At 43.0% G+C, this 25,053-nt stretch overlaps 1 protein-coding gene across 3 annotated transcripts in view; it reads left to right on the top strand.

The window, feature by feature from the left end:
- The window catches only part of ATP10A (ATPase phospholipid transporting 10A (putative)), a 190,551-nt gene that overhangs the window by 85,171 nt on the left and 80,327 nt on the right, over nt 1–25,053 (top strand). For all 3 annotated transcript variants that reach the window (XM_058736898.1, XM_058736899.1, XM_058736897.1), the window contains exon 2: nt 1,749–1,953. In XM_058736898.1, the coding sequence (XP_058592881.1) occupies nt 1,749–1,953 (205 nt within the window). The remainder of the gene's footprint in view (nt 1–1,748; nt 1,954–25,053) is intronic.

Here is a 25,053-nt window from a genome sequence, read left to right as displayed (position 1 = left end):
GGGCCTTTTCACAGAAGCCATTATGGAGCTACTCTGTGTCCTGCTCCCTTTGCTTTCCATGGCTCACATGGGTCCTCTCGCGAGGACTGTGACTGAGTGCTCACAGATTGCAGGCACATCAGGGGGATTGAGGGGTTGCTGTGGGGGAATCTCCTGTGTGGCTCAGTGCCTCCACCAAAATTGCTGGTTTAAAAGCAGTGCTCTGATGTAGTGGGCAAGCTAACGTTTTAAGATTTCAAAGCAGGTGGAAACTGCTTTGGCCTTGCCTTGCATTATTTTTGAGGACAGAGCTATATCTAATTTATCTCTGTTGGTCCTAACGTGGCCAAACTATGCTTCGTACATAATCAGTTTGGTGGATCTTGAATTAGAAGAACAAGAAAACAGAGGCTTTAAAATGGACAGGGATGGAGCAGCTGATAGCTGTGAGCTCCTGGAAGTTTTCCATAGGTTTCCTCAAATCCACAGTGTGGAATTAAATAGATGTGTAAAACCTCAATACTTCTCCCAAAGTGGAGGAGTCCATAAGATTTGGCTGACTCGACCTACCTTGAGATCCAGACTTGCTGCCTGAATTCAGGCTTTCTGGGAACTCAGGCAAGGGAGAGGCATTGTATAGGGCAGGAACCAGTAAGAAGGTGATGGTTACATTGAAATGTGTTTTCATGTTTTTCTCCCCCCAACAGTATCACCCAGAGCATTTCTTGATGAGATTTCCTTATAGCATATCATGTTGATCTAAAGTCATGTTTCTATATTTATTTTTATAAATTAAGTGTGCAAAACTGCCATGAAGGAACTATTAAAAATGCCCTTTGTAGGATTAATTGGCCTGTATTTTCAGAGTAGAAAAAAAAAATCTGAAGAAGAAATCTACAATGTTTTCATCTAAATATCTGTTAATAGTAACTATTGGAAGTTGAAAGCTGACCGTGTTGGGTATTGTTCTGGGTGATTGGCATATGCTGTCCACTTCATGTTGAATGATGTGGAGAGGATGCATCTACTGTTATCTCCATTCTGCAGACAGCAGGACAGTGAGATGTAGAGAGGATCTACTCTCTGTGAATTTGCCTGTTGCAGTCACTTCATAAAAGTGCATTCATATAATATTTGTCCTTTTGTGACTGGCTTATTTTACTTAGCATAATGTCTTCAAGTGTCATCCATGTTACAGCATGTAACTTCATTTTCATGTCTGAATAATATTCTCTTGTCTAGATATATACCACATTTTGCTTATCCACTCATTCATCATTGAGCATTAGGGTTGTTTCCACCTTTTGGCTATGGTGACTAATGCTTCTATGAAGACAGATGTACAAGTATCTATATGGGTCCTTGCTATTAATTCTTTGGGGCATATACCTAGAAGTAGACATTTTAACCATTTTAAAGTATATAATTCAGTGGCATTTAGTGCATTTATAATGTGCAACCATCACCACTACCTGGTCCCAGAACATTTTCATCAAATGGAAACCTGTACTCAATAAACACTTTCTCCCCATTTCTCTTACCCCTAGTTGCTGGTAAGCACTAATCTACCTTCTGTCTCCATGGATTTGCCTATCCTGAATATTTCACATAACTGGAGTCACACTATATATGTGGCATTAATGAGTATCCTTTTTAAACACTTTCTTTATGGAAATTTTTAGTAGAAATATTTGTTAAATGTGCCCATCACACAGATTCAGGAATGATCAGCCTCCTGCCAGTTTTGTTAATGACAGTCTCTTTATCAGGGAGGAAAAACAGTATGTGAACCGATTCTGGAAAGAAATCCGTGTGGGAGATTTTGTGCATCTTCGCTGCAATGAGATCATCCCTGCGGACATTCTCCTGCTCTCCTCCAGTGACCCAGATGGCCTGTGCCACATTGAGACTGCCAACCTGGATGGAGAGACCAACCTGAAGCGACGGCAGGTGGTCCGCGGCTTCTCAGAGCTCGTAAGTGACTGGATACATCCAGGGCACCCTTGGCACCACGCCCACACAGTATCTCCCACATTGCCCTCTGGGCATCTGCACCCTATCCCCCAACTCCAGTGGCCAGGCCACTTTTACTAGTAGATAGGTGTGGGACTGAAGGCCTGAGAGGACCCCTGACCTGCCTGAGCCCATGACTGGCCTATGGCTGGGGGGAACAGAACCCAGTTTTTATAACCTTGATTTCCACTCTGTACTTCTGAGTTTCTCAAAACAGTATTTAAAGTTGCAGAGAATGTTTATGACCAGCTGACTGTTGACATTTATCCAGTAGTTGCTCTAGTTTGCTAAATGGCAACACACAGCAGAAGTAATGCCCTATTCTGAGAGTGTAGTTCTGAAACATTTTCTCCTCAAGGCTGTTTCTGAGTTTGGCACCCAATTTTCTGTATCTGAATTCTGCTTTAGAGAGCCTCAGCCACAGCTCAAAAATGCACAGTTGATGGGAAATGAGAAGTAGGAAGGGAAGTCGTGTCTGACTGCCTACATTCACCAACAGCCTTGTGGCCAGAAAATTCAAACCCTTCAGGGGTTTCTAACCTTCTGTTCACTGTCCTCTCTCACATAATGTGTGTCAGTCAATGTCATACTTTGGGGGATTTTCTTCTGTGTCACTGAGAGCTCTCCATGAGCTCCCCCGGGGAAATCGACCTTAGAATCAAGATAAGGTAGGCTTCTCTTGAGCAGTTGGCTTGTTTTACAGCTTATGGATCTCATCCTGAGCATTGTCAGTATTTTGGGTGGGTGTTCATTGGGCAGGATTTATTTGGGGGCTGGCATCCTTGCCTCCCACTCATGACTGAACATGTAATTCACTCTTGGTCACTGTGACAACAAAGGTGCCTCTGTACACTTTCAAAAGCCCAGATAGAATTCCATACATTGGGGCTCCCCACCTTGCCCTGGCTGGTGGGAATTTCTCACACTCCTCCAGCCTACAGTGAGTGTACCTGGACTTCATTACCAGCATCTGCCCTTACTTCTTTCCACATGTTTCCTCATTTACTTTTTTTTTTTTAATGAGAAATAATTGACACGATATTATAATTAGTTTCAAGTATACAATGTTATGATTCAGTATATTGTGAAGTGATCACCACAGTAAGTGTAGTTAACATCCATCACCACATACAGCTACAATTTTGTTTTCCTGTGATGAGAACTTTTAAGATCTACTTTCTTAGCAACTTTCAAATATACAGTGCAGGATTATAGTCACTACTCGTTTACTTTTCTTTAAGCCTTCTTTTGTGTCAGGTGTGTTTTGTTTTGTTTTGGTGAGCTGCCGCAAATATTTCCTGGAATGATACAAAGCTGACGTAAATACTAAAAATAGCAGTTTTTAAAAAATGGAGTGCTGTCATCATCCTAGATCAGGAGAACTGGTGGAATTTAGGGACCTCTGGGGGCACAGTGCTGGAGATTTCCAGCATCTGCATTATTGTGCTCCAGGGTTTGGCAGTAAATGTGGGCTCACCTTCCACTACTAGCCCCTCGGCTCCCGTGCCTATGTGTTCTCCTAAGGTTGACCTTACTTCCGGGCTTTCTCCCATCAGGCCTACCCCAGTCTACAATACTAGAGCCCAGAATTCCAGGGCACAGATTAGTGTGTGGACTATGCCTGAAATCAGTATGGGGGCTGCATTGCCAGCTCAGTTCTTGTGATCTCAGCATGCATAGGATTATGGGGAGGCACTGGCTGCACAAGTTAGAATGTTACCTTCCTGGCAGTGTGCCCAGTGTGCACGGAAGAGGACTGTAACATGAATGAATACACATGAATCTCTAATGGATGAAAATTTGAGAACTGGCAAGCAGAGTGTACATGTTTGTGGTGGTGGCATGGGGAAAGCCACATAGGTGTATCTCCTTGGTCAGCTCTCAGGAATAACGTCCATGTTTCATGTCTTCTAATTTTATTCAATTGTTGTAATCCCAGTAATATTGACAAGCCTCCTCCACCCACTTTTTTCCCAAATAACAACTAGAACACTTCATAGCTCGATAGTGCTTAATATAATTCAGCTGCTTGTAAGTGCTTTTTGTAATTCAGCTGTTTGGGTGTTTAAAATTCAAAGATGGCTACAGATAGACACATCCTATATCACCCTCCTTCAGGCCCAATGAATGCCTGAGGAGGTAAATGGAGTTGAGCCATAATTTAGTCAAAATAGCCAAAATTAACAACCAAAGCAGTCTTTATCAGCACCCAAATTCTTCAGTATACATGCACATTGTCCCTATTATTGGTGTCTTTTTTCACTTTTTCTTTTTTTTAACTTCCCCTCTAAATGTCCAAAGATTTTTTTCTGGTAGCTGAATTCCCATTGATACATTATTATTCTGAAATATAAGAATTGCTCCATGGAGAATAAAGATAGGAAGTCTCTGGCATTTAAAAGCCTGATAATTGGAAAACTAATATAACATATATGTTAATTATACTGGAATTAAAATTAATTCAACTAAACTAAATTTTTTTTTTTAATTTTAAAGTTTATTTTTACTTATTTTGAGAGAGAGACAGAGAGAGAGCAAGGTGAGGGACAGAGAGAGAAGGAGAGCGAGAATCCCAAGCAGGTTCAATGTTGTCAGCACAGAGCTCGACACAGGGCTCTAATCCACGAACCTTGAGATCATGCCCTGAGCTGAAATCAAGAGTGGACACTCAACCAACTGAGCCACCCAGGTGCCCCTAAAATTTTTTTAAAAATTAAAAGCCTGACAGTTGGAAAGCCAAGATTCTGACTACAATGCTGCAATGTCAAGAACATTTTAGTTCTCTGTATTTAAGTGGGTTTTTTCATAGAATGGAGTCAGCTAGTGTACCTCAGACGGGGGAAGAACTAAGAGAGTGATATGTTGCCAGTTTGATGAATGGCCAGTTGGAAGTGGTGGCCCCTAGCAAAACTTAAATTAGAAGCAATTTGCAAAACTGAGGTAAAGAAATGTGAGAGGACCTCAGTGTTCATGCAGGGACTCTGTGTATTGGTCAGGGTCTGGTGAGGAAGCAAAAATTACCCATGACTCAGGGAAAGTTTGATGTTAAGAATTCTAGTGGGGGGTTGTAAAGTAAATAAAGTAAGAACAAAGACTTGCAAGAATATACGGACGTATCTGACATAAAGAGCAGCCACTGGCCCTGGGGCTGAGATAGTGCTCAGGGAAGAGGCTCCCGAGGTTGAGTCTTATTTTCACGTGAGGGCACAGCCATTACTCACATGATGGTAGAAAAGCTTGCGAGGGGCTGTGCCAGCCAGAAGTCAGCCATCCATAGGAAAGTGCCAAGCCAGGGAATGTGGAAGATACCAGGGGCAGCTGCTGGCCACTGGGCACTGCTTGAGCTGGGCTCTAGAGATGCTACCTTCTGCTTGTGGCTCTGGCAGCTGCAGTGGACAAAGGCTGAATGGTGGCTCTCTAGACAGCCAACCCTGCAGAGCCCAGACCTGCACAGGCAGAGGGCCCGGGAAAGGGTAGAGGGAGCAGTAGCTCCCACTGGGGTCAGGGCCCGCCTTTAGGGTCTCTGGTTACCCTGAGCTGAAAGCTGGAGGAAGCATGTGGCTGATCTAGTCCTGGAAAAAAAAAAAAAAAAAACTACACTGCAGGATCCTTGCTTTGGAGAAACCTAGACGGGGGCTGGGCAGTGCAGAGCAAATCCACACACCCCTCCAACTGAATTCCCACTCCTTCTCCTGCAATGTTCCTCCAAACGCCCTCTACCGAGAAGGTAAAAACTTAGCTTCATTTCTAGAAGTCGTTTATGAAGTGATTGTTTGCTTAGGGAAGGGTGCTAAGAAAGAGGGACTTGGGTGGCACTGAGGCTTTCTGGGTGGAAAATAGGAGTGGCAGCTGGGTCCGGGTTTCCAGGATGCTAGGGCAGTCCAGGGCACAGCTAGGAGGTCTATGTCAAGTGGGGAGGACGGCTCAGCTAGCGTGTGGAAGGCCCTCACCTACTTCTTAGTTCTCTCCCATGTGGGAGTGATGATGCTGAACATCTTCTAATGTCGCATCATGGAGAGCATGAGAGACGTCAGTTCATTGCCTACCCCCCATCTCTGAATCAGGTCCAAGCCCTTTCCCTGGGGAGATGTTAATCATACTCTATTCCATAACTCTCAAGTGAGTCCACTTCCAATGGGCTATATAGATGAATAAAGAAAACCTGTACGACTGACCCAGTGGGGAACTACAGAACTGGTTTGGGCCATGACTCTGCACACATATGTGACCCTTAAGCTCACCTTCCTTACTTGTATCAAATGATGACCAGTATACTGATTTTCCATCCCTTTGCTTATGCAGGAGATGTCTTAAATAGCTTAGATTGGTCCATGAGCAAAAAAGCCCAATCCAAAACAAAACAAAAATTAAAACAAAAACAAAAAGAAAGGGACATGGTCCATGTGCTACCGGGTCTAATGATTTAAGGCAATGGGACCAATATCTAGACGAGTCAGGCTTGTTTACTAGCAGACTCCCAGTATCAGAATTGTACAGAATTCATGGACTGGAAGCAGGAAGTCAGCATGCATGGCCTGCCCAGACCCTTGAATCTGAGGATAAGACACTTTGTGATGACCTCAGGACCTTAAATAACATAGCCATTTGGTGTCTGGCAAAAGGAAACAGATAATGGGACTTCAAAATAAACATATAATTTAAAAGTTGGAGCCAAATTGGCATTATCCCAGAAGTAACAGAACCCCAGTGTTTCACACGAAGCTCCCATGGTAACAACTCACCTCTGTTCAGCCTCCCCTGGTGTCAGACCTTACCATGCTTCTCACATTTGTAGTAGCACAGACATTTTAGAAACCACTTCACACATTTTAGAATATAAACCTTGTGAGATAATGATTATCACACCCTTTTATAGACCAGAAATGGAAAATGTGAAGACAAGAGATTCTTCTAAGACACACCAGCCGTGGCTGCCTGAATCAGCATAGAGCTGGGAGGCAGTTCTCAGTTCTCTCACCTCCTGAGTTGACATGGATGGGGGATTCTCCAGCATCCAGGCCTTTTCTTTTGCATTGGGCATCTGTTCTCGCTTTGCATGCTGCCTTTCTCTCTCCCTCCCTCTTACAGACACACACTTGTTCTGACCTGCAGCCCTGCCCTTGAGGCTGCATGCATTTAGTCTCTATACCGGTAGAAATTTCTAGTTCGTCTATAACATTTGCAGTGATTTCTGCAGAATCGGGAGTTCCTTAGGCTGATAATTTTATATAAAAATATTTTAGAGACTAAGTTTTGTGATTTTGCATTATTTTCAGCAAATATTTATTGAGCACCTACTGTACTTCAAATGAAGTTCTAGGCATTGTATTGATCAAAAGAGGCAAACCTCTTCGCTCTCATGATGCTTATGTGACCTGTATAAATAGTGATATGTGCTGAGGGGTAAATGAAAAAGCACAAACAGTGATGTGTAATGTCAGGTGGGTGTTAGAATTTTAGACGGGCATGGGGTGAGGCAGGGCAGGCCTCCCCCAGAACAGCAGGAGAGTACAGACCTGAGATCTTGCTGAACGAGCTATTTCAGTGTCAGGGAGGAACCTTCAGGGAATGACTTCTGTGTTGGTTAATTTACTGAGAAAAAATGTTCCTCCAGTTTCTCTCTTGGGTAGACCTGTGGGGTTATTATACGGGCTACACCCACGGGGCCATCTGCTTAAGGCTGTTTGGAGTAGTGATTGTGAGGCTTTTAGGAAGAGCTGAAATCACAAGCCTGCAGTTGCTAGCTAGCTCTTCCCAGATGTGTGTGGGTGTGTGCATGGGCATGTGCACGTGCATGGGCATGTGCACGGGCATGTGCATGTGTGTCTGCTGACTGCTCTCAATGAGGAAGAAAAAATGAAACTAGTATGGGAACTTTCCTAGGCTGGGGGGAATCTGAGAAGCACTAGTCTAAAAGATGTGCCTAATATCTAGACCTGCACTGATTCCAAGACAATAATGTGGCTTTACCTCCGTTTTGCATATATACTTTTACTAAATTCTCAGCAACATTCTTAAATGCCAGGCACTTCTAGGCAGAGTTTCCTTTACAAGGGAGAGTTAGGCCTCCCCCAAGTTACTTGACAGAATTCAAGGAGCTTAGAGAAAATCACTTTATGTAGGAGGAGACAAAGTTATTATGTAGGAGACAAAATTATTATGTTGTATATTTGTTTGTTTCCTCCCAAATTATCTCTACCATGGGAAAACCAGAGGTGAAAAAGGATGGTTTGCAAGATCTTGTACCAAAGCTGTTTTTCCTTAAGCTTTTCAGGTTGTTAGTCTAACTAAATTAGCTACATGCATTGCTGTGGAATGAAGGAGGAAACAATCTATCATCTAAGTGAAAAACAAAGACAGCTGGCTGGGTGTGTTAATTGAAAAGGTCAATATCAAGTCTTTACAAAAAGATTCATGGTTTTCTTTTACATATTAGTCACTAAGCTCATAATTTATACTGTGGGACATTTTCATTCCCAAACTTAAACCAGATACTTTAGTTGAAGAATATTAAATATGTAACAAGAAAGCCATTAGGAAAGATTACTTTGAGAACACAGCCATATTTAGACTAAAATTTCAATTCCGGCAAGTATGGATATTCAAAGTAATTTGGTTAGGTCAGTAATATAATTATCTGAGATATAGTTTATAAACCATAGTTTATAATATCAGCTGTTTATACTTCATGGGGAACATAAATTTGGATATATAAGATTTTGTTTCTTTGTTTCTAATCCTAGTGACTTTGCCACAGATACTTTGCCTTGAACCTGTGGTCTAGCAAATCCCTGCTCCTAGAGAGTAAAGCACTATGATCTTAAGGAGAAAAACTAAATGCCATGAAGTTGATAAACTAGGCTAACCTGACATGTTAATACAAAAAGATCTTATTACATATGGAAACTTGAACATACTTTTTTTTTAATGTTTGTTTATTTAGAGAGAGAGAGAGAGACAGAGAGACAGAGAGAGAGAGACAGAGAGAGAAACAGAGAGAGAGCAGGGGAGGGGCAGTGAGGGAAAGAGAGAATCCCAAGCATGGGGTGCCATCCCACAAACCATGAGATCACGACCTGAGCTGAAACCAAGAGTTGGACGCTTAACCGACTAAGCCACCCAGGTGCCCTTGGAAACTTGAACATTCTTTGTATACATTTAATTTCACATTTTTATGTGGTTGGAAGTGGTCATGTGTTTATTCCAGGGAAAAGACAACCAAAGCATTAGTAGGTTTTTGTTCTATTTATGGTGGTATGTGATGTGAAATGCTATTTTTCTCTTTGACTATATTTTCATTGAAAAAAAAAGGATAATTCTAGCTTTCCTAATTGTTGTTAAATTGCATCAGCAATTGCAAAGAGTTTGAGCTGTGTGTATCTGTTTCTGAATTAGAAATTTCCTTATGAGATCTATCCAGTTAACACTCATAAGTGGGTATGGATGTGTATGTTTATGGGTGAGAGTGTGTGTGCACACGTGTAAGCATGAGAACGGATGAGTGTGTTCATGTGTGCACACTTGTGAGTGTGTGAGTGTGCATAGGCATGTGTATGTGTGTGAGAGTATATGTGCAGGCATGGCTGTGGGTGTTCAAAGAAGAAAGCAAAACGAAGTGAAATGTCTTGAGTTATCACTTTCTGTTACCTTGAAGAGAGAATAAATACTGTTTCCTGGGCTAAGGCATGATGTCCTGGAAGCAGATTGATCTGTAAAAGCACATTCCTGGAGAATCTGGAATTGTCAGTCTGGTTATGGAGCACCTGCTGTGCACTGTGAGCATTAGGTGGTGGGTGTCCGGACAGTTCACTCTCTGCTCAGTGGACTGGGGAATACTTTGCTCCTTGATAGGGTGTGTGTAGCTGGTGTCATGTCCCTTCCACTTGTTTTGTGAAAAGAACCCCCAATGAAAGGAAAACCCCTATTTCCACAACATGAAACTAGTCACCACACCCTGATTGCTACAGCATTTGAATTCTGTGAGCTATTCTAATTTTGTTGCATGTGTGTTCCTCCAATGAAAACGCAGTACTTTGGTTCTCATTTTGGTATTAGTGCTTCCTAGAATTTCCCCTCTTCACAAGTGGGACACACCATATATACATATGTATACACAGAGATATGTGTATACACATTTGTACTCTCATGATGATATTAACATAAATGACACCTTATAAAAATATCTGTCTTAAACAAGAACGATACTTCATAAAACACTGTTACCTACTTGGATGTGGATGAAGTCATTTCTCCTAACATCTAAATTGGGTTTCAACTGTGATAAAATAAATTCAGGGCTTTTTAACTATTTCTAATGAATAATCTATGTTGTGAAAGGTACCCACAGATGTGACTTAACAGAATTTTAACCGAGCTGAGATGAGACCTCAAGCAAACTTCTTTAATTCGTTAGTTTTCACTGAAGTTATTTTCAATAGTATGTCTATCAGGTTGCTGTATGCTCTCCCTTTCACTTTTATTTACTTTTAAAAAAATTTTAAAGTATATTTATTTTCGAGAGAGAGAGAGAGAGAGAGAGCGCTTGAGCAGGGGAGGGACAGAGGGAGAGGGAGACACAGAATCCGAAGCAGGCTCCAGGCTCTGAGCTGTCAGCATAGAGCCTGATGTGCGGCTCGAACCCATGAACTATGAGATCATGACCTGAGCCTAAGTTGGACACTTAACCAACTGAGCCACCCAGGAGCCCCTATTTTTTATTTTTAAAAATGTTTGTTTGCTTGCCTAGTTATTTATTTATGTATTTATGTATTTGTGTATTTATGTATTTATGTATTTATGTATTTATGTATGTATGTATGTATGTATTTATTTATTTATTTATTTATTTATTTATTTATTTTTGAGAGAGAGAGAGAGAAAGAGAGGGAGAGAGGGAGAGAATGAGAATGAGAATGAGCAGGGGAGGGGCAGAGAAGGAGGGATAGAGTATCCAAAGGGGCCTTTGCACTGACAGTAGCAAGCCCGATGTGGGGCTTGAGCTCATAAACAGTGAGATCATGACCTGAGCCAAAGTCGGATGCTCAACTGACTGAGCCACACAGGTGTCCTCCCCCTGCATTTTTAAAAAGAGTGTCATTTCATTGCCAGTGACAAAAGTCTTCCTCTTCAGTTCCAGAGAGTAAGCACTTAGATACATCTGCATGCGGTTTTTTAAGTTAAGAATTGGGCCAAAGCTTAAATCATTCTTTGTCACATAATACACACACACACACACACACACACACACACACACACACACAACTTACCCAAAGAAAAATGTCTTCATAGGTTTTTGTGTCTTTGAGAGAAAGGGGGAAAAACTTGGTTCTCACTCACCTGTAATGACTCCTTTTCAGCAGTAGTTCCTGCTATAGTCCAAAAATGAGCGTTTTTGTTCAGTTGGTAAAAAAGGCCAACTTCAAAGAATTGTGGATTTTGGTTTATTTTGGATGAGACTTCAAACAGTTGGATTGTTCATCCGGCCTTTTTCAAGTGTTTGGTGTCTTGACCATGAGGCCGGAAATTTTGTTGAGGACAGACTTGTGAGGTTTATGTCTTCACCTTGGCCCAGTGAAGCTGGAGTTGGCCATGGAAATCCCTTCTCTGGTATTCTGCATGTTGGCCTTTCAAAACTAACAGTGGGCAGGGCAGGGGAAGGTTGTGCATGTAAGGCTGGGTTCAGTTGCTGAGACTGGAGGTATGTGATGTGTTCATCTCAAGTATTAAAGTCCAGAGGCTTGGGGACACATGGATATGCAAGGCAGGAGCCCTCTTGCCTGTTCCGAGTATTCCTGCACATCATGCACCCTTGGGAGCCTGGGGTCTTTGTGACAGCCTGCTTGTAAATCACTTGTTGATGAGAGATCCAGGGGCTGGCACCACCTAGAACCTGGGATTGGTGAGAGTTCTGTGTCAGTGTCAGAAAGCTTGTAACTCTTCTGGTAAGAATAACGAGATTCCCCAACCCCCCATATCCTGGGTAATAGTACCAGTTAGTACTCATTCAGTGCCCACTGTGTGTTAGGCCTTCTTCTGAGTCTTCATATGACATTGATTCTTCTAATTTTCTTGATGACTCTGTGAGGGAAGTGCTGTTGTTACTCCCATGTAACAGATGAGTAACTGAGACACAGAAGGACTCAGCCCCTTGGCCCAACATGGGGCAGAGGGAGAGGTGAGCCAGATTTGGGGCAGACTGTTGGGACTCAGTCCCTGGTTGTGAGGCCCACCCAAGGCCACCTCCAGAGACCATTACAACTATTGGTGTTTAGTGTTGGAATTGATATGGGACAAGTTGGGCTAATCCACAGCCACAGGAAAGTCTGGAAGAAATCATAAGCAACTGAAAGTATTTCTGTGAATCAAAATTTTAACTCATGGACTTAGGTAATTCTGACACTGGAACAGCAACACAGGTAGGTCAGTTTGAAAAGTTAGTTTGTAAAGGCAATGGTTGGTCACACCTTGTGCTCGCTGACCTGCCTACATTGGGGGAATGGTATTAACTACGTCCCTGGGTTATCGAGAGCATGTAAGGAGAGCATGTAAGGAGAGCATGCCTCTCCTCTAGTAAGGACATACTGGCCTGTGGTGGTGGCATGTTGGTGGTACTCACCAAGAAGTACCCCCTTGCTGCTGTGGCCAAACCTAGGTGTGCTAGTTCCCTGAAGCTGCAGGCCCTGAGACCCCACACAGCATGGGCCAAGTGCTAGCCATGCCGTCCTAGCATGAGTGCTCAGACTGCCCACTGTCCTGAGCCTTGACGAGGAATCCTCCTGAGGAATGAGGAAGAAGTGCAGACTTACGTCAGGGCTGGAAGGAAGGAAGGGGAAACCTGGTATCAGCTTTGTGATACTCCAGCCCTCAAATCCCAGTTCTGAGGCCTTGGGGCCCAGCACTGCATGGTGGTTCCTGCTCATTTCAGTTTCAGTTTGCAGGAGTTAGTGAGTATACACGCATACCAGCTTACGTTTCAGCATCAAGCTCTAGGCGGGGGGTTGGGGGGGGGTCTCCCAGCTGAAATACTCAGGCAGCGATGGCTCAGGCTTTTCCTGAGGTGATTTTCAATTTCTGTGTAGATGATGTTTTAAATGTGTGTGTATTCATTTGCTGGAGATGCCACAACAAAGTACCATAGACAGAGTGGCTTAAATAACAGAGATTTCTTGTCTTTTATTTCTGGAGACTGGAAGTCTGAGATCAAGGTGTCACAGGGTTGTCTCTTCTGAGGCCTCTCTCCTTGGCTTGTAGATGGCCATCTTCTCCCTATGTTTTCACATGGTCTTCCCTCTGTGCCTGTACACTAATCTACTCTTCTTATAAGGACACTAGTTGAGATTGGGTTAGGGCTGACCCTATAACAATTTTACCTTCATTACCTCAAGATCCATCTCTACATTCTGAGATGCTGGGAATTAGGACTGTAACACAGGAATTTGGAGAGAGGACACAACTCAGCCCATCACAGTGCAGTCTCCTGGTGAAAGTGATGCCATTTCTGCAGGTAGCATTAGCATGCTAATCACCACTGTTGCATTCCGCATCCCTTCTCTTCCACAGCCAGGAGGAGGAAGATGCTTTCTCTTGAAGAACTTTTTTTTTTTAATGTGAAATTTATTGTCAAATTGGTTTCCATACAACACCCAGTGCTCATCCCAACAGGTGCCCTCTTCAATGCCCATCACTCACTTTCTCCTCCCTCCCACCCCCCATCAACCCTCAATTTATTCTGAGTTTTTAAGAGTCTCTTATGGTTTGCCTCCTTCCCTCTCTGTAACTTTTTTTTTCCCCTTCCCCTCCCCCATGGTCATGTTAAGTTTCTTAGGATCCACATAAGAGTGAAAACATATGGCATCTATCTTTCTCTGTATGACTTATTTCACTTAGCGTAACACTCTCCAGTTCCATCCATGTTGCTACAAAAGGTCATATTTCATTCTTTCTCACTGCCAAATAGTATTCCATTGTATATATAAACCACAACTTCTTTATCCATTTATCCAGTTGATGGACATTTAGGCTCTTTCCATAATTTGGCTATTGTTGAAAGTGCTGCTATAGACATTGGGGTACAAGTGCCCCTATGCCTCAGCACTCCTGTATCCCTTGGGTAAATTCCTAGCAGTGCTATTGCTGGGTCATAGGGTACTTCTATTTCTACTTTTTTGAAGAACCTCCACACTGTTTTCCAGAGTGGCTGCACCAGTTTGCATTCCCACCAACAGTGCAAGAGGGTTCCCATTTCTCCACATCCTCTCCAGCATCTATAGTCTCCTGATTTGTTCATTTTAGCCACTCTGACTGGCGTGAGGTGATATCTGAGTGTGGTTTTGATTTGTATTTCCCTGATGAGTAGCGACGTTGAGCATCTCTTCATGTGCCTGTTGGCCATCTGGATGTCTTCTTTAGAGAAGAGTCTATTCATGTCTTCTGCCCATGTCTTCACTGGATTATTTGTTTTTTGGGTGTGGAGTTTGGTGAGTTCTTTATAGATTTTGGATACTAGCCGTTTGTCTGATATGTCATTTGCAAATATCTTTTCCCATTCCATCAGTTGCCTTTTAGTTTTGTTGATTGTTTCCTTTGCAGTGCAGAAGCTTTTTATCTTCATGAGGTCCCAATAGTTCATTTTTGTTTTTAATTCCCTTGCCTTTGGGAATGTGTCAAGTAAGAAATTGCTGCGGCTGAGGTCACAGAGGTTTATCCTGCTTTCTCCTCTAGGGTTTTGATGGTTTCCTGTCTCACATTCAAGTCCTTTATCCATTTTGACTTTATCTTTGTGAATCATGTAAGAAAGTGGTCTAGTTTCATTCTTCTGCGTGTTGCTATCCAATTCTCCACCATTTGTTAAAGAGACTGTCTTTTTTCCATTGGATATTCTTTCCTGCTTTGTCAAAGATTAGTTGGCCATACTTTTGTGGGTCTAATTCTGGAGTCTCTATCCTATTTCATTGGTCTATGTGTCTGTTTTTGTGCCAATACCATGCTGTCTTGATGATTACAGTTTGGTAGTAGAGGCTAAAGTCTGGGATTGTGATGCCTTCCGCTTTGGTCTTCTTCTTTACTATAACGTTGGCTATTTGGGGTCTTTTGTGGTTCCATGCAAATTTTAGGATTGTTTGTTCTAGCTTCTAGGAGAATGCTGGTGCAATTTTGATTGGGATTGCATTGAATGTGTAGATAGCTTTGGGTAGTATTGACATTTTAACAATATTTATTCTTCCAACCCATGAGCATGGAATGTTTTTCCATTTCTTTGTATCTTCTTCATTTTGCTTCACAAGCTTTCTATAGTTTTCAGCATATGGATCTTTTACATCTTTGGTTAGGTTTATTCCTAGGTATTTTGTGATTCTTGGTGCAGTTGTGAATGGGATCAGTTTCTTTGTTTTTCTTTCTCTTTCTTCATTATTAGTGTATAACAATGCAACTGATTTCTTTACATTGATTTTGTATCCTGCGACTTTGATGAATTCATGTATCAGTTCTAGCAGACTTTTGGTGGAGTCTATCGGGTTTTCCATGTATAGTATGATGTCATCTGCAAAAAGTGAAAGCTTGACTTCATCTTTGCCTATTTTGATGCTTTTGATTTCCTTTTGTTTTCTGATTGCTGATGCTAGAACTTCCAACATGATGTTAAACAACAGTGGTGAGAGTGGACATCCCTGTCGTGTTCCTGATCTCAGGGGGAAAGGTCTCAGTTTTTCCCCATTGAGGATGATATTAGCTGTGGGCTTTTCATAAATGGCTTTTATGATGTTGAAGTATGTTCCTTCTATTCCAACTTTCTCAAGGGTTTTTATTAATAAAGGATGCTGAATTTTGTTAAATGCTTTTTCTTCATCAAAAACAATATAAAATCTAAAAAAACAGTAGAGCAGATCAATGAAACCAAGAGTTGGTTTTTTGAAAAAATAAACAAAATTGATACACCTCTAGTCAGGCTTCTCAAAAAGAAAAGGGAGAGGACTCAAATATATAAAATCATGAATGAAAATGGAATTATTGCAACCAATCCCTCAGAAATACAAGCAATTATCAGGGAATACTATGAAAAATTATATGCCAACAAACTGGACAACCTAGAAGAAATGGACAATTCCTAAGCACCCACATACTACCAAAACTCAACAGGAAGAAATAGAAAATTTGAACAGACCCATAACCAGGAAAGAAATTGAATCAGTTATAAAAAATCTCCCAACAAATAAGAGTCCAGGACCAGATGGCTTCCCTGGGGAATTCTACCAGACATTCAAAGCAGAGATAATACCTATCCTTCTCAAGCGGTTCCAAAAAATAGAAAGGGAAGGAAAACTTCCAGACTCATTCTATGAAGCCAGCATTACTTTGATTCCCAAACCAGTCAGAGACCCAGCAAAAAAAAGAGAACTACAGGCCAATACCCTGATGAATATGGATGCAAAAATTCTCAACAAGATACTTGCAAATCAAATTCATCAGCATATAAAAAGAATTATTCACCATGATCAAGTGGGATTCATTGCTGGGCTGCAGGGCTGGTTCAACATTCGCAAATCAATCAATGTGATACATCACATTAATAAAAGAAAAGATAAGAACCATATGATCCTGTCTCTTGTCGAAATTAATGCTAGAATCTTGAGCCCTCATATAGTAGTCCCCCATTATCCATGGGGGATACATTGCAAGACCCCCAGTGGATGTCTGAAACCACAGACAGTACTGAACCCTCTATATACTATGTTTTTTCCTATACATACATTCCTGTGATAAAGTTTAATTTACAAATCAGGCAAAATAATAGATTAACAATAATAGCTAATAATTATATTATAGCAATTATAGCAATATACTATAATAAAAGGTATGTGAATGTGATTTCTCTCTCAAAGTATCTTACTGTAGTCACCCTTCTTATGATGTGAGATGATAAAATGCCTGTGTGATGAGACAAAGTGAAGTGAATGATGTAGGCTTTGTGACATAGTGTTAGGCTGCTATTGACCTTATGATGATAGGTCTGAAGGAGGAATATCAGCTTCCAGACCACGGTTGACTGTGGGTACCTGAAACTCTGGAAAGTGATCAGGGGGGATGAATGGTACTTCCTGCTTAGGCAGGATGGCTTTCTCTGGCTGGCTGCAGCCTGCCAAGAAAATTAATATTATTATGTGTATATTAAATATTAAAAACTCTGTGAATGACAATGGAACAAAAAGAACAAGAATTGTACTATTGGGAAGATTTCAGAAATTTGGTTAGAGTACTTATACGTATTTGTGTATGTGTGTGTGTGTACACAAGTATGCACATGTTTGTTTAAGTCAGTTAATAGTTAATGCCATGCCAGGACATAAACACTTCTTCCTAAGTAATTTGTCTTAGAAATAGTGAGGGAAAAACCTTCCAACTCTTGACTGAAGTCTTTTGATTTTAGAGTTTCCTTCAAGGAAGAGATCATTTCCATTGACAGAATATCTTATATTTTTTGTATTCACCTGTTCATTTTACATTATAAAAGTAATCTCGGGACTTATTTTACACCAGTAGTAAAAAGAGAACTCTTCTGAGGGTCAGTTTTATACACACACACACACACACACACACACACACATATATGATGTTTGTTTTTATTTACTTTTGAGAGAGAGAGAGAGAGAGCTTGCAGGGAGGGACAGAGAAAGGGGGGAACAGAGGATCCCAAACAGGCTCCATGCTGATGGCAGAGAGCTTGATGTGGGCTCAAACTCACAAACCTCGAGATTATGACCTGAGCTGAAGCATATGCTTAACTGACTGAGCCACCCAGGCGCCCTTGAGAGTCAGTTTTGAAAAATGAGGCCTGGCCCCAGGGTGAGGGTGCAGAGGGTGACTCTCTTTGGGGCAAACAGGCGGGAGTCCAAGTCTCTGTGGCCGGCACCACCATGCTTGGCCCCAGTCAAGGCTTCCTGACCAACTCAGAGTTTGTGCTTCTGATTCCACAATCATGACATGAAAGGAGTAGGACACATTTGCTTTTATTCTAAGCAGATGAAACTATTTCACCCCTCATTATACCTTTCACAAAAATAGTCCACAGTTAATGGTATTGAGTTGCCATGGGTGCAGGTAGCCTGGGCACTCCTTTTATTCACCACCCACCACATAGCTTAGGAGGCCCCACTGGCCTGACCATTCCCTTTGTCATGGCTGCCCTTCTCACTTAATCCTATAATGGTCTGCTCATTTCCAAGCCACCCCAGCCCTGCAATTGGAGTTACCACTGTCCTGACCCTGCCTCACTGAGGACAGACAACCAGTTCCCTGGCCTATAGATTTTACCAGGGCAGTACCTGGGAACCAGACTCAAGGGAGGAGGGGAATTTGGGAGGCAGCCCTCCTCAGCCCCACCTCCACCAGGTGTCACCTCATCAGAGACATGCAGGGCCCTTCCATGTACCTGTCAAGGTTGGCACATCAGATTCACCTCAAATCTATGACTTTGAAAGGTTCTCCCAGCCCCGGCCTTGGGGCCATATGGGGGACATCTAATCTTCCTTCCACAGAAGAGTTCTTCAGATCTTTGAAAGCTGCCAGGTGGTTTGCCTGTGGTACTGGTTTCCACAGCTAACATTTGCCAGTACTTACCACTTAGCCTGTTACTAGTATGGTTGGTCTAAATCTACCATGGGAGGTGCACACGATCTTCAGGGGAGCTTTACACATCTTTGAGGGCCTGGCCCACCAGCACTCTGGCTCCCTTGGCGTGGGGTGGGTAGGCACTGGGGTGTTCCAAGCTCCCCATGGCTGTGGACCACCATCCCAAGACAGGTTCAGTTGCTTCCCATTTTAAAGTAAGGTGGCCCAGGTTTGAGAGGTTAGGTACCTTGTATAATAAAATCCTGCAGCTGGTCAGAAAGTGGGGCTGTGACAAATAGGTGTTGTGGCTGCAGAGCCCATTCTTGCAGTGCCCCTCCTCCTGTGCCTTCACTTGCTCCGGCTCACTGGGAGTTCCCTTCAGGGATGCTTGCATTTGTCTTGTGTTTCCCACCCACAGCAGTCTGCTTGGCCCCTCCTTGCACCTTCTCAAGGGCGCTGTACTGGGTCCAGGCAGGGTTTTCTTGCCGCAGTCAGCCTTGCACTCTGGGCAGCAGCTGCCAGGATCCTCCACACGGATCGCAGCACTCCTCTGGGCACTCTCTGGCTCAGAAGCCTGCAGTGGCGGTTGGCGCTGTAGTAAAGTTAAGGAGCAGCAGCCTAGGCTAGAACGGACAGAAAGTAAATTGATTACCATCCAAAAATCTGACTGTAATGGGCAGAACAGCTTGGTCTAGAGAAACTGTTGATGCCAAGAAACAGGGCAGGACAAAACGTGTATGTATGTGGGTATCTCCATGTGTCTCTGTAATATATGCGTGCACAACACATATATGTAAATACACGTATATGCATATAGTAGATACATGCATGTACACAAACTTATGGGTTTCACTTAAGATTTTGTTTGATAAGAGAGTTCCACTCCTTTAAAGTGTTGACAGAACCCTGACTACATTCTTTCTTTAAACATTTTTAAAGATATTTATTTATTTTTGAGAGAGACAGTGTGAGCAGGGAAGGGGCAGAGAGAGAGGGAGACACAGAATCAGAAGCAGGCTCCAGGCTCTGAGCTGTCAGCACAGAGCCAAATGCAGGTCTCCAAACCACGAGCCACAAGGTCATGACCTGAGCTGAAGTCACACCCTTAACTGACTGAGCCACCCAGGCACCTCCTAGATTATTGCTAGGGTACAGTCCAACTGTGTGCCTTTCCAGGTTGTCGTTTTAGTCCATGGATTCATTCCAGAAGGTTTTGCTGCAGTGCAATGGGTGTTCTTCCGGGTGAGCACAGACACTGAGCTCTGGGGTTCTGGGATGGAAAGGCCTTGCCTGGGCCCCTAAGGACCTCTCTTTTACACCTCCCAACTGGTAAGATGGGAGTGATGGGGAACCCTCCTGGGGCTATTGGCAGGTGGGATGACATGATCCATCTAGGCCCATTGCATGTACTCAGCACACGCTCCTGTTACCAGATAGTGAGGATTGGAAATAGTTGCATTTCAGCAAGGGTGCAGCACTGGGTGTCCCTCACATCATGTGTGGCCATGGCAGTGCTACATTTGGGCTTAATTAGTATGACAACTTATCACTTTTAGGGATCTGGCCAAGATGCAGAGAGAACTAAGCCCTCACCATGTCTTTACTTTCTGCCTTCCTTGTGTGAGGAGCAGCCAGAGTGGAGGCAGGGAGGCAGTATTGAGGATTGGGGCCTTGTCCTTCAGAGGATGGCAGTAGCTAGGTTGTGCAGAGGAGGAAACAGGAGGTTCTGAAAGACTGATTCATTGCTCACAGATTTATTAAGCACTTATGTGTGCCAGGCCTTGTAATTAAAACAAAAAAATCCCTTCTCTCAAGGAAGCACTGGCTAAGTAATTTGATCTGTTGAGTGCAGCAGAGCTGGATTCACAGTGAAGCCTGCCTCAAACAGGAGAGAAGGAATAGTCCCAGCCTCCCAGACTGCCCTTACTTGGTGAGGGTGGAGAGGATGCCTGGCCATGTGCTTATGGATGCTGCCCGCTCCATTCCTTCTGAGAATTTCTAGGAGAAAAACTCAGTAGTAGTACAGGAGAGCAGAACTGGGAAAGCTGACTTAATACTGTGCCCTTTAGTTAATACAAAGAAGAAATAAAGCTGTGAAGTGGTATTCAACTTTTTGCTTTCTCAGTTTCTCAACCTGCTGTGGTGGTGGCTGGCTCTTCTCACCCCCTCTTGCTGGCTAAGAGGAAACCCCTATTTTCAGAGGGGACAGGGCCTTGCAAGGGCTTGACAAAAATGATGCAGGTGGACAGTTGGGGGTCTGAGGAGGAGGAGCCTGGGCAGGCATGGTCCCGCTTGAAGTTAGAGACTGGTGGCAGAGCAGTGTGGAGACCAGGCTTTGGTCCTACACTTGCTAGCTTGTGACCTAGGAGTCATATGACTTCTATGGTCCTCAGTTTCAACATCTGCAAAATGGGAACAGTGTTAGAGGCCTTTCTTTCCTGCCAGGCCCACAGTCAGTGGGGGTAGCCATTCTTATCACCAGCGTTTCTCCTGCCCCAGATGCTGTCCTTGAAGGGCTTCTGGAGGGAGGGAGGGAGCAGCTCCTTTGGGCCTCATTACAGGGAGAAGCATTCACCTCTGTGCAGAAGGGCCTGATAGTAAACACAATAGAGCTGTTGCAAGTGGGAGGCTTGCCTTGAGCTCTGAGTCCACAGAATAATGGAGAGGCCTGGAGAGTTTAAGTGTTAGTTGAGAATTGTCCACTGTTCTGGAAAAGAGGAGGCTGCATTATTGACCCCTTGCCTCGGGCTGTGGGAGTCACTGCCTGCCCGTGCCCAAGAGCAGGGCAGCTTTAATACTGCTGTAAGAGCAAGTTCTCCACTGGCAGAGTGCTGGCCTGTGGGATGTGGAATGCCAGGTCTGTAGCTTTAACCTGAGCCCCCCCTGGTATAAAACCAAAGGAACACATACAACAGAAGCAACACTTTGGGGGGCTGCTACTTGCCTTAATCTCAGGGGCAGGACTTTGTACTTTTAAAGGAAAGTTGCGATTTTTTGCAGGAATTCTTTGGTCACATATTGCAGTTATTGGCAGGTATTCCACAGAAGAGGGGAAGATATTGACTTGATGTGCCAATGGCTGTTAGAAAAATCTGTACCTGCAGCCCAGGAGCCTGGGCTACAGTGCTGAGCTCAGCAGATACGTGCCCCATAGTGCTAGCACCAACTTCATTATGAGGGCCCATGTGGCCACCAGGGCTCTTCAGAGATGCTCTGTCTCAAGCTGAAGGACTGTTATAAAAGCCAAGCTTTCAAAGGGAAAATAATCCAGAAGCAAGCCTTAATTTATGTCCAGTGTTTTTCCTGCCTCCTCTTAAGTGTTTACTAGGCACACTGCAGAATTACCCTCTGCAGTTGGCAGGCTGGAGCCCTTAGCTCTTGGCCCCCTTGAATTTGAGGGAAGAGCCTATACAATTTGTACTATCACAGATGGAACCCTCATGGTGATAACCCTTGTGTTTTAGGGAAGTAAGTTAAAGATGGCTGAGATCACCAGGAAGGGAGCATCCTCAGTCCTAGAAACCCATATTGCATCATGGATCTTTGAATAACTATTTACACATAATTCTTTGGTTTTCTAGGTCCTTGTTTCAAAGGGTGGTAAGTTTAGCACCACCATTGCTGTCACCTAAGGCTATTGAGAAATGCAGAGGTCTCAGGTCCCACCCAGACCAACAGAGATAGGATCTGAATTTTGACTTGGTCCCTGTGGGATTTATATTTGAAAAGCCCCTTCCAAGTTTGAGAAGCCATGCAGTGCAGGATTTACACCTGGGTATAAATACTTACTTTTCTATAATTATTTCCTCTGTTTTCCAGACATGAATGGGATAATAATCAGTCTTTATGTTCTTCTTGCCCTCTTAATAGAAGCTGATATTTCCATAATATACTAATTAAGACACTTCTTTTTTTTTTTTTTTTTTGAAAAATCACAAACATTGATCACCTACAAAAGATGTGCTTTTGAAAACCTCAATAAAGTAAAATTAAGTGACATTCTTTCATAGATGTAATTTCAGGGCTGTTTTATTTGCATTACCGTTAGGTTGATTCATGTGGGAGGAGCCTGTGCTAGCTGGCTCTGATCTGTGTAGTAGTTAATTATGAACAGTGCTTCCTGGAGTGAATCCTTTTACAGCAGGTGCTGTGTCCCAGACTTCATTGAACTGGCAGCATGGTCCCACCAGCTTTCCCTAATGAGGATCACTGTCATCTGGCCTCCTAATGAAGTCCCTCTGCCCCCCTGCCACGAAATGCTATTCCACATCTGAACTGTTTTGCTTCATACTGTTGGCTGGCCATTCATTGTCTGCCCTCCCTGACTCTGAAATTATTTCAGTCCACCACCTTGCAGAGTGGACACACTTTTAAGAGACACTAGCATTTTGGAATATCATCGATGCATGTCCCAGACCTCCTTTGCTTGGTATCCCAGGTTTCTGTCTAGGTGTGAACTTGGGCAACCCTGAGGATTTCCTTTGCTCCTGGAGTCTGGCCTCCTTTCAAGTACTGCCTGGTTTTTAAAATTCCAGACACCACACCCTGTCCTTCAAGGCCTCCAGAAATCTTGCAACACAAGATTAAAATATATAACAATTGTTCTTTGTTTTTAAAGTTTAAAATGTAAGGGTAAGCTGCAGGCATACCATCCACTCATGCATCTCACATGAGTGTGCCTGTGTGTGTGTATAGATAGATACATCAAGATACATGTGCAGTTTTCCCATGGGGAGGTGTCTGCCCAAGAATCTTGATTTTTACCAGTTAGGTCAGCTGATACTCAGGAGGCAGAAATCACGAAAGGTGAACCCATTTACAGAAACTGTTCTTCCAAACCTCTGCCTGTTTCATATCTTAGGGCCTTGAGGCTATTTTGGGAAGAGGCCTTAGTTAGGAATCTTGGGGTATCGTGAAAGGGTAAGAGACCCTAAAAGGTTGTTGAGTATTGTATTAAGTTCTCCAGAGAAACAGAGTCATTAAGAGAAATAGATAGGTAGATGTCTCTGTGTCTGTCTCTCCATGTCAATGTCTGTGTGCCATTATCTATAATAAATTTCTCTGTGTGTGTGTGTATGTATGTATATATATATATATATGTATATATATATATGTGTGCATATATATATATGTGTGTGTATATATATATATGTGTGCATATATATATGTGTGTGTATATATATATATATGTGTGTGTATATATATATATGTGTGTGTGTATATATATATATATATGTGTGTGTGTATATATATATATATGTGTGTGTATATATATATATGTGTGTGTGTGTGTATATATATATATGTGTGTGTATATATATATATGTGTGTATATATATATGTGTGTATATATATATATATATATGTATATATATATATATATATATATAGAGAGAGAGAGAGAGAGAGAGAGGGGGGAGAGAGGGAGGGAGAGAGAGAGAGAGAGAGATACAGATATTTATGTACGTGGAGATCTATATGTCTAGAGAGAGATTTGTTATAGAAATTGGCTCATGTGATTTGGAAGGTGAGAAGTCTCATCTGCCATCTGCAAGCTGGAGATGCCAGAAAGCTGGTGGTGTAATTCAGTCTGAGACTGAAAGCCTGAGATCCAGAGGAACCAATGATGTAATCTCAGTCTGAGGGCAGAAGACGATGAGATAAGATATCCTAGCTCAGTCAGTGAGGCTGAAAAAAAGGGGGTGAATGTCTCCTTTCTCCATCTTTGGGTCTATTCAGGTCCCCAGTGGATTGGATGATATGTACCCATGTTGGGGAGGACCATCTACTATTTGATTCCACTGATTTAAATGCTAATCTCATCTGGGAACACCCACACAGACATACCTGGGAACAGTGTTTAATGGAGGGGAGGAGAGGTGGTTGGGAATGGAATCATGGTGAACAGTTTCAGGGGGCAGTGAAGCTGGGCAGAGAGCAGGGAGACCAGCCATGACATGGCCATGGGACCTTGGCCATGTCACTCCTCTCAAAGCCCAGGCTTGTTCCCTATCTGGAAATGGACATTGTTGACCCTTGAGGTCTCAGAGACTCTCCTGTCCCCACTCTGTGGCTGCCTTTTATGGGAAAGGGCAAGGACATAGCATTAGTGTGGAGTGACGGGGCAGCAGCTGCACCCTCTTGTGACAGCATCCAGCCACAGTGCCCACCTGTGCACACACAGTATGCCACGTCTCAGGCAAACCAAAACCTGACAGGTTTTTCTTCTGTCACTGTTCCCATTTTACAACTAAAAATGCAGCATCCAGGACACAGGGAAGTGAAATCTGCTTCTCAGATGAGATGCAATGCAGTAAGTGCTGGCCTCAGGTTTTCAGCTTAAGCCTGCTCTCATCTGCCTCATTATACTGCAGGAGAGGTGCAGCTTTAGAACAGAGAAAGACAGACTTGGGCAGGGAACATTTAAATTAGACATGGAGATAGACTGTCCTGCAT

The sequence above is a fragment of the Neofelis nebulosa genome, chromosome 7, assembly GCF_028018385.1.
Source record: "Neofelis nebulosa isolate mNeoNeb1 chromosome 7, mNeoNeb1.pri, whole genome shotgun sequence".
Lineage (NCBI taxonomy): Eukaryota > Metazoa > Chordata > Mammalia > Carnivora > Felidae > Neofelis > Neofelis nebulosa.
The sequence above is the reverse complement of the archived record's forward strand: the minus strand, read 5'-3'. Positions and strand labels throughout refer to the sequence as shown.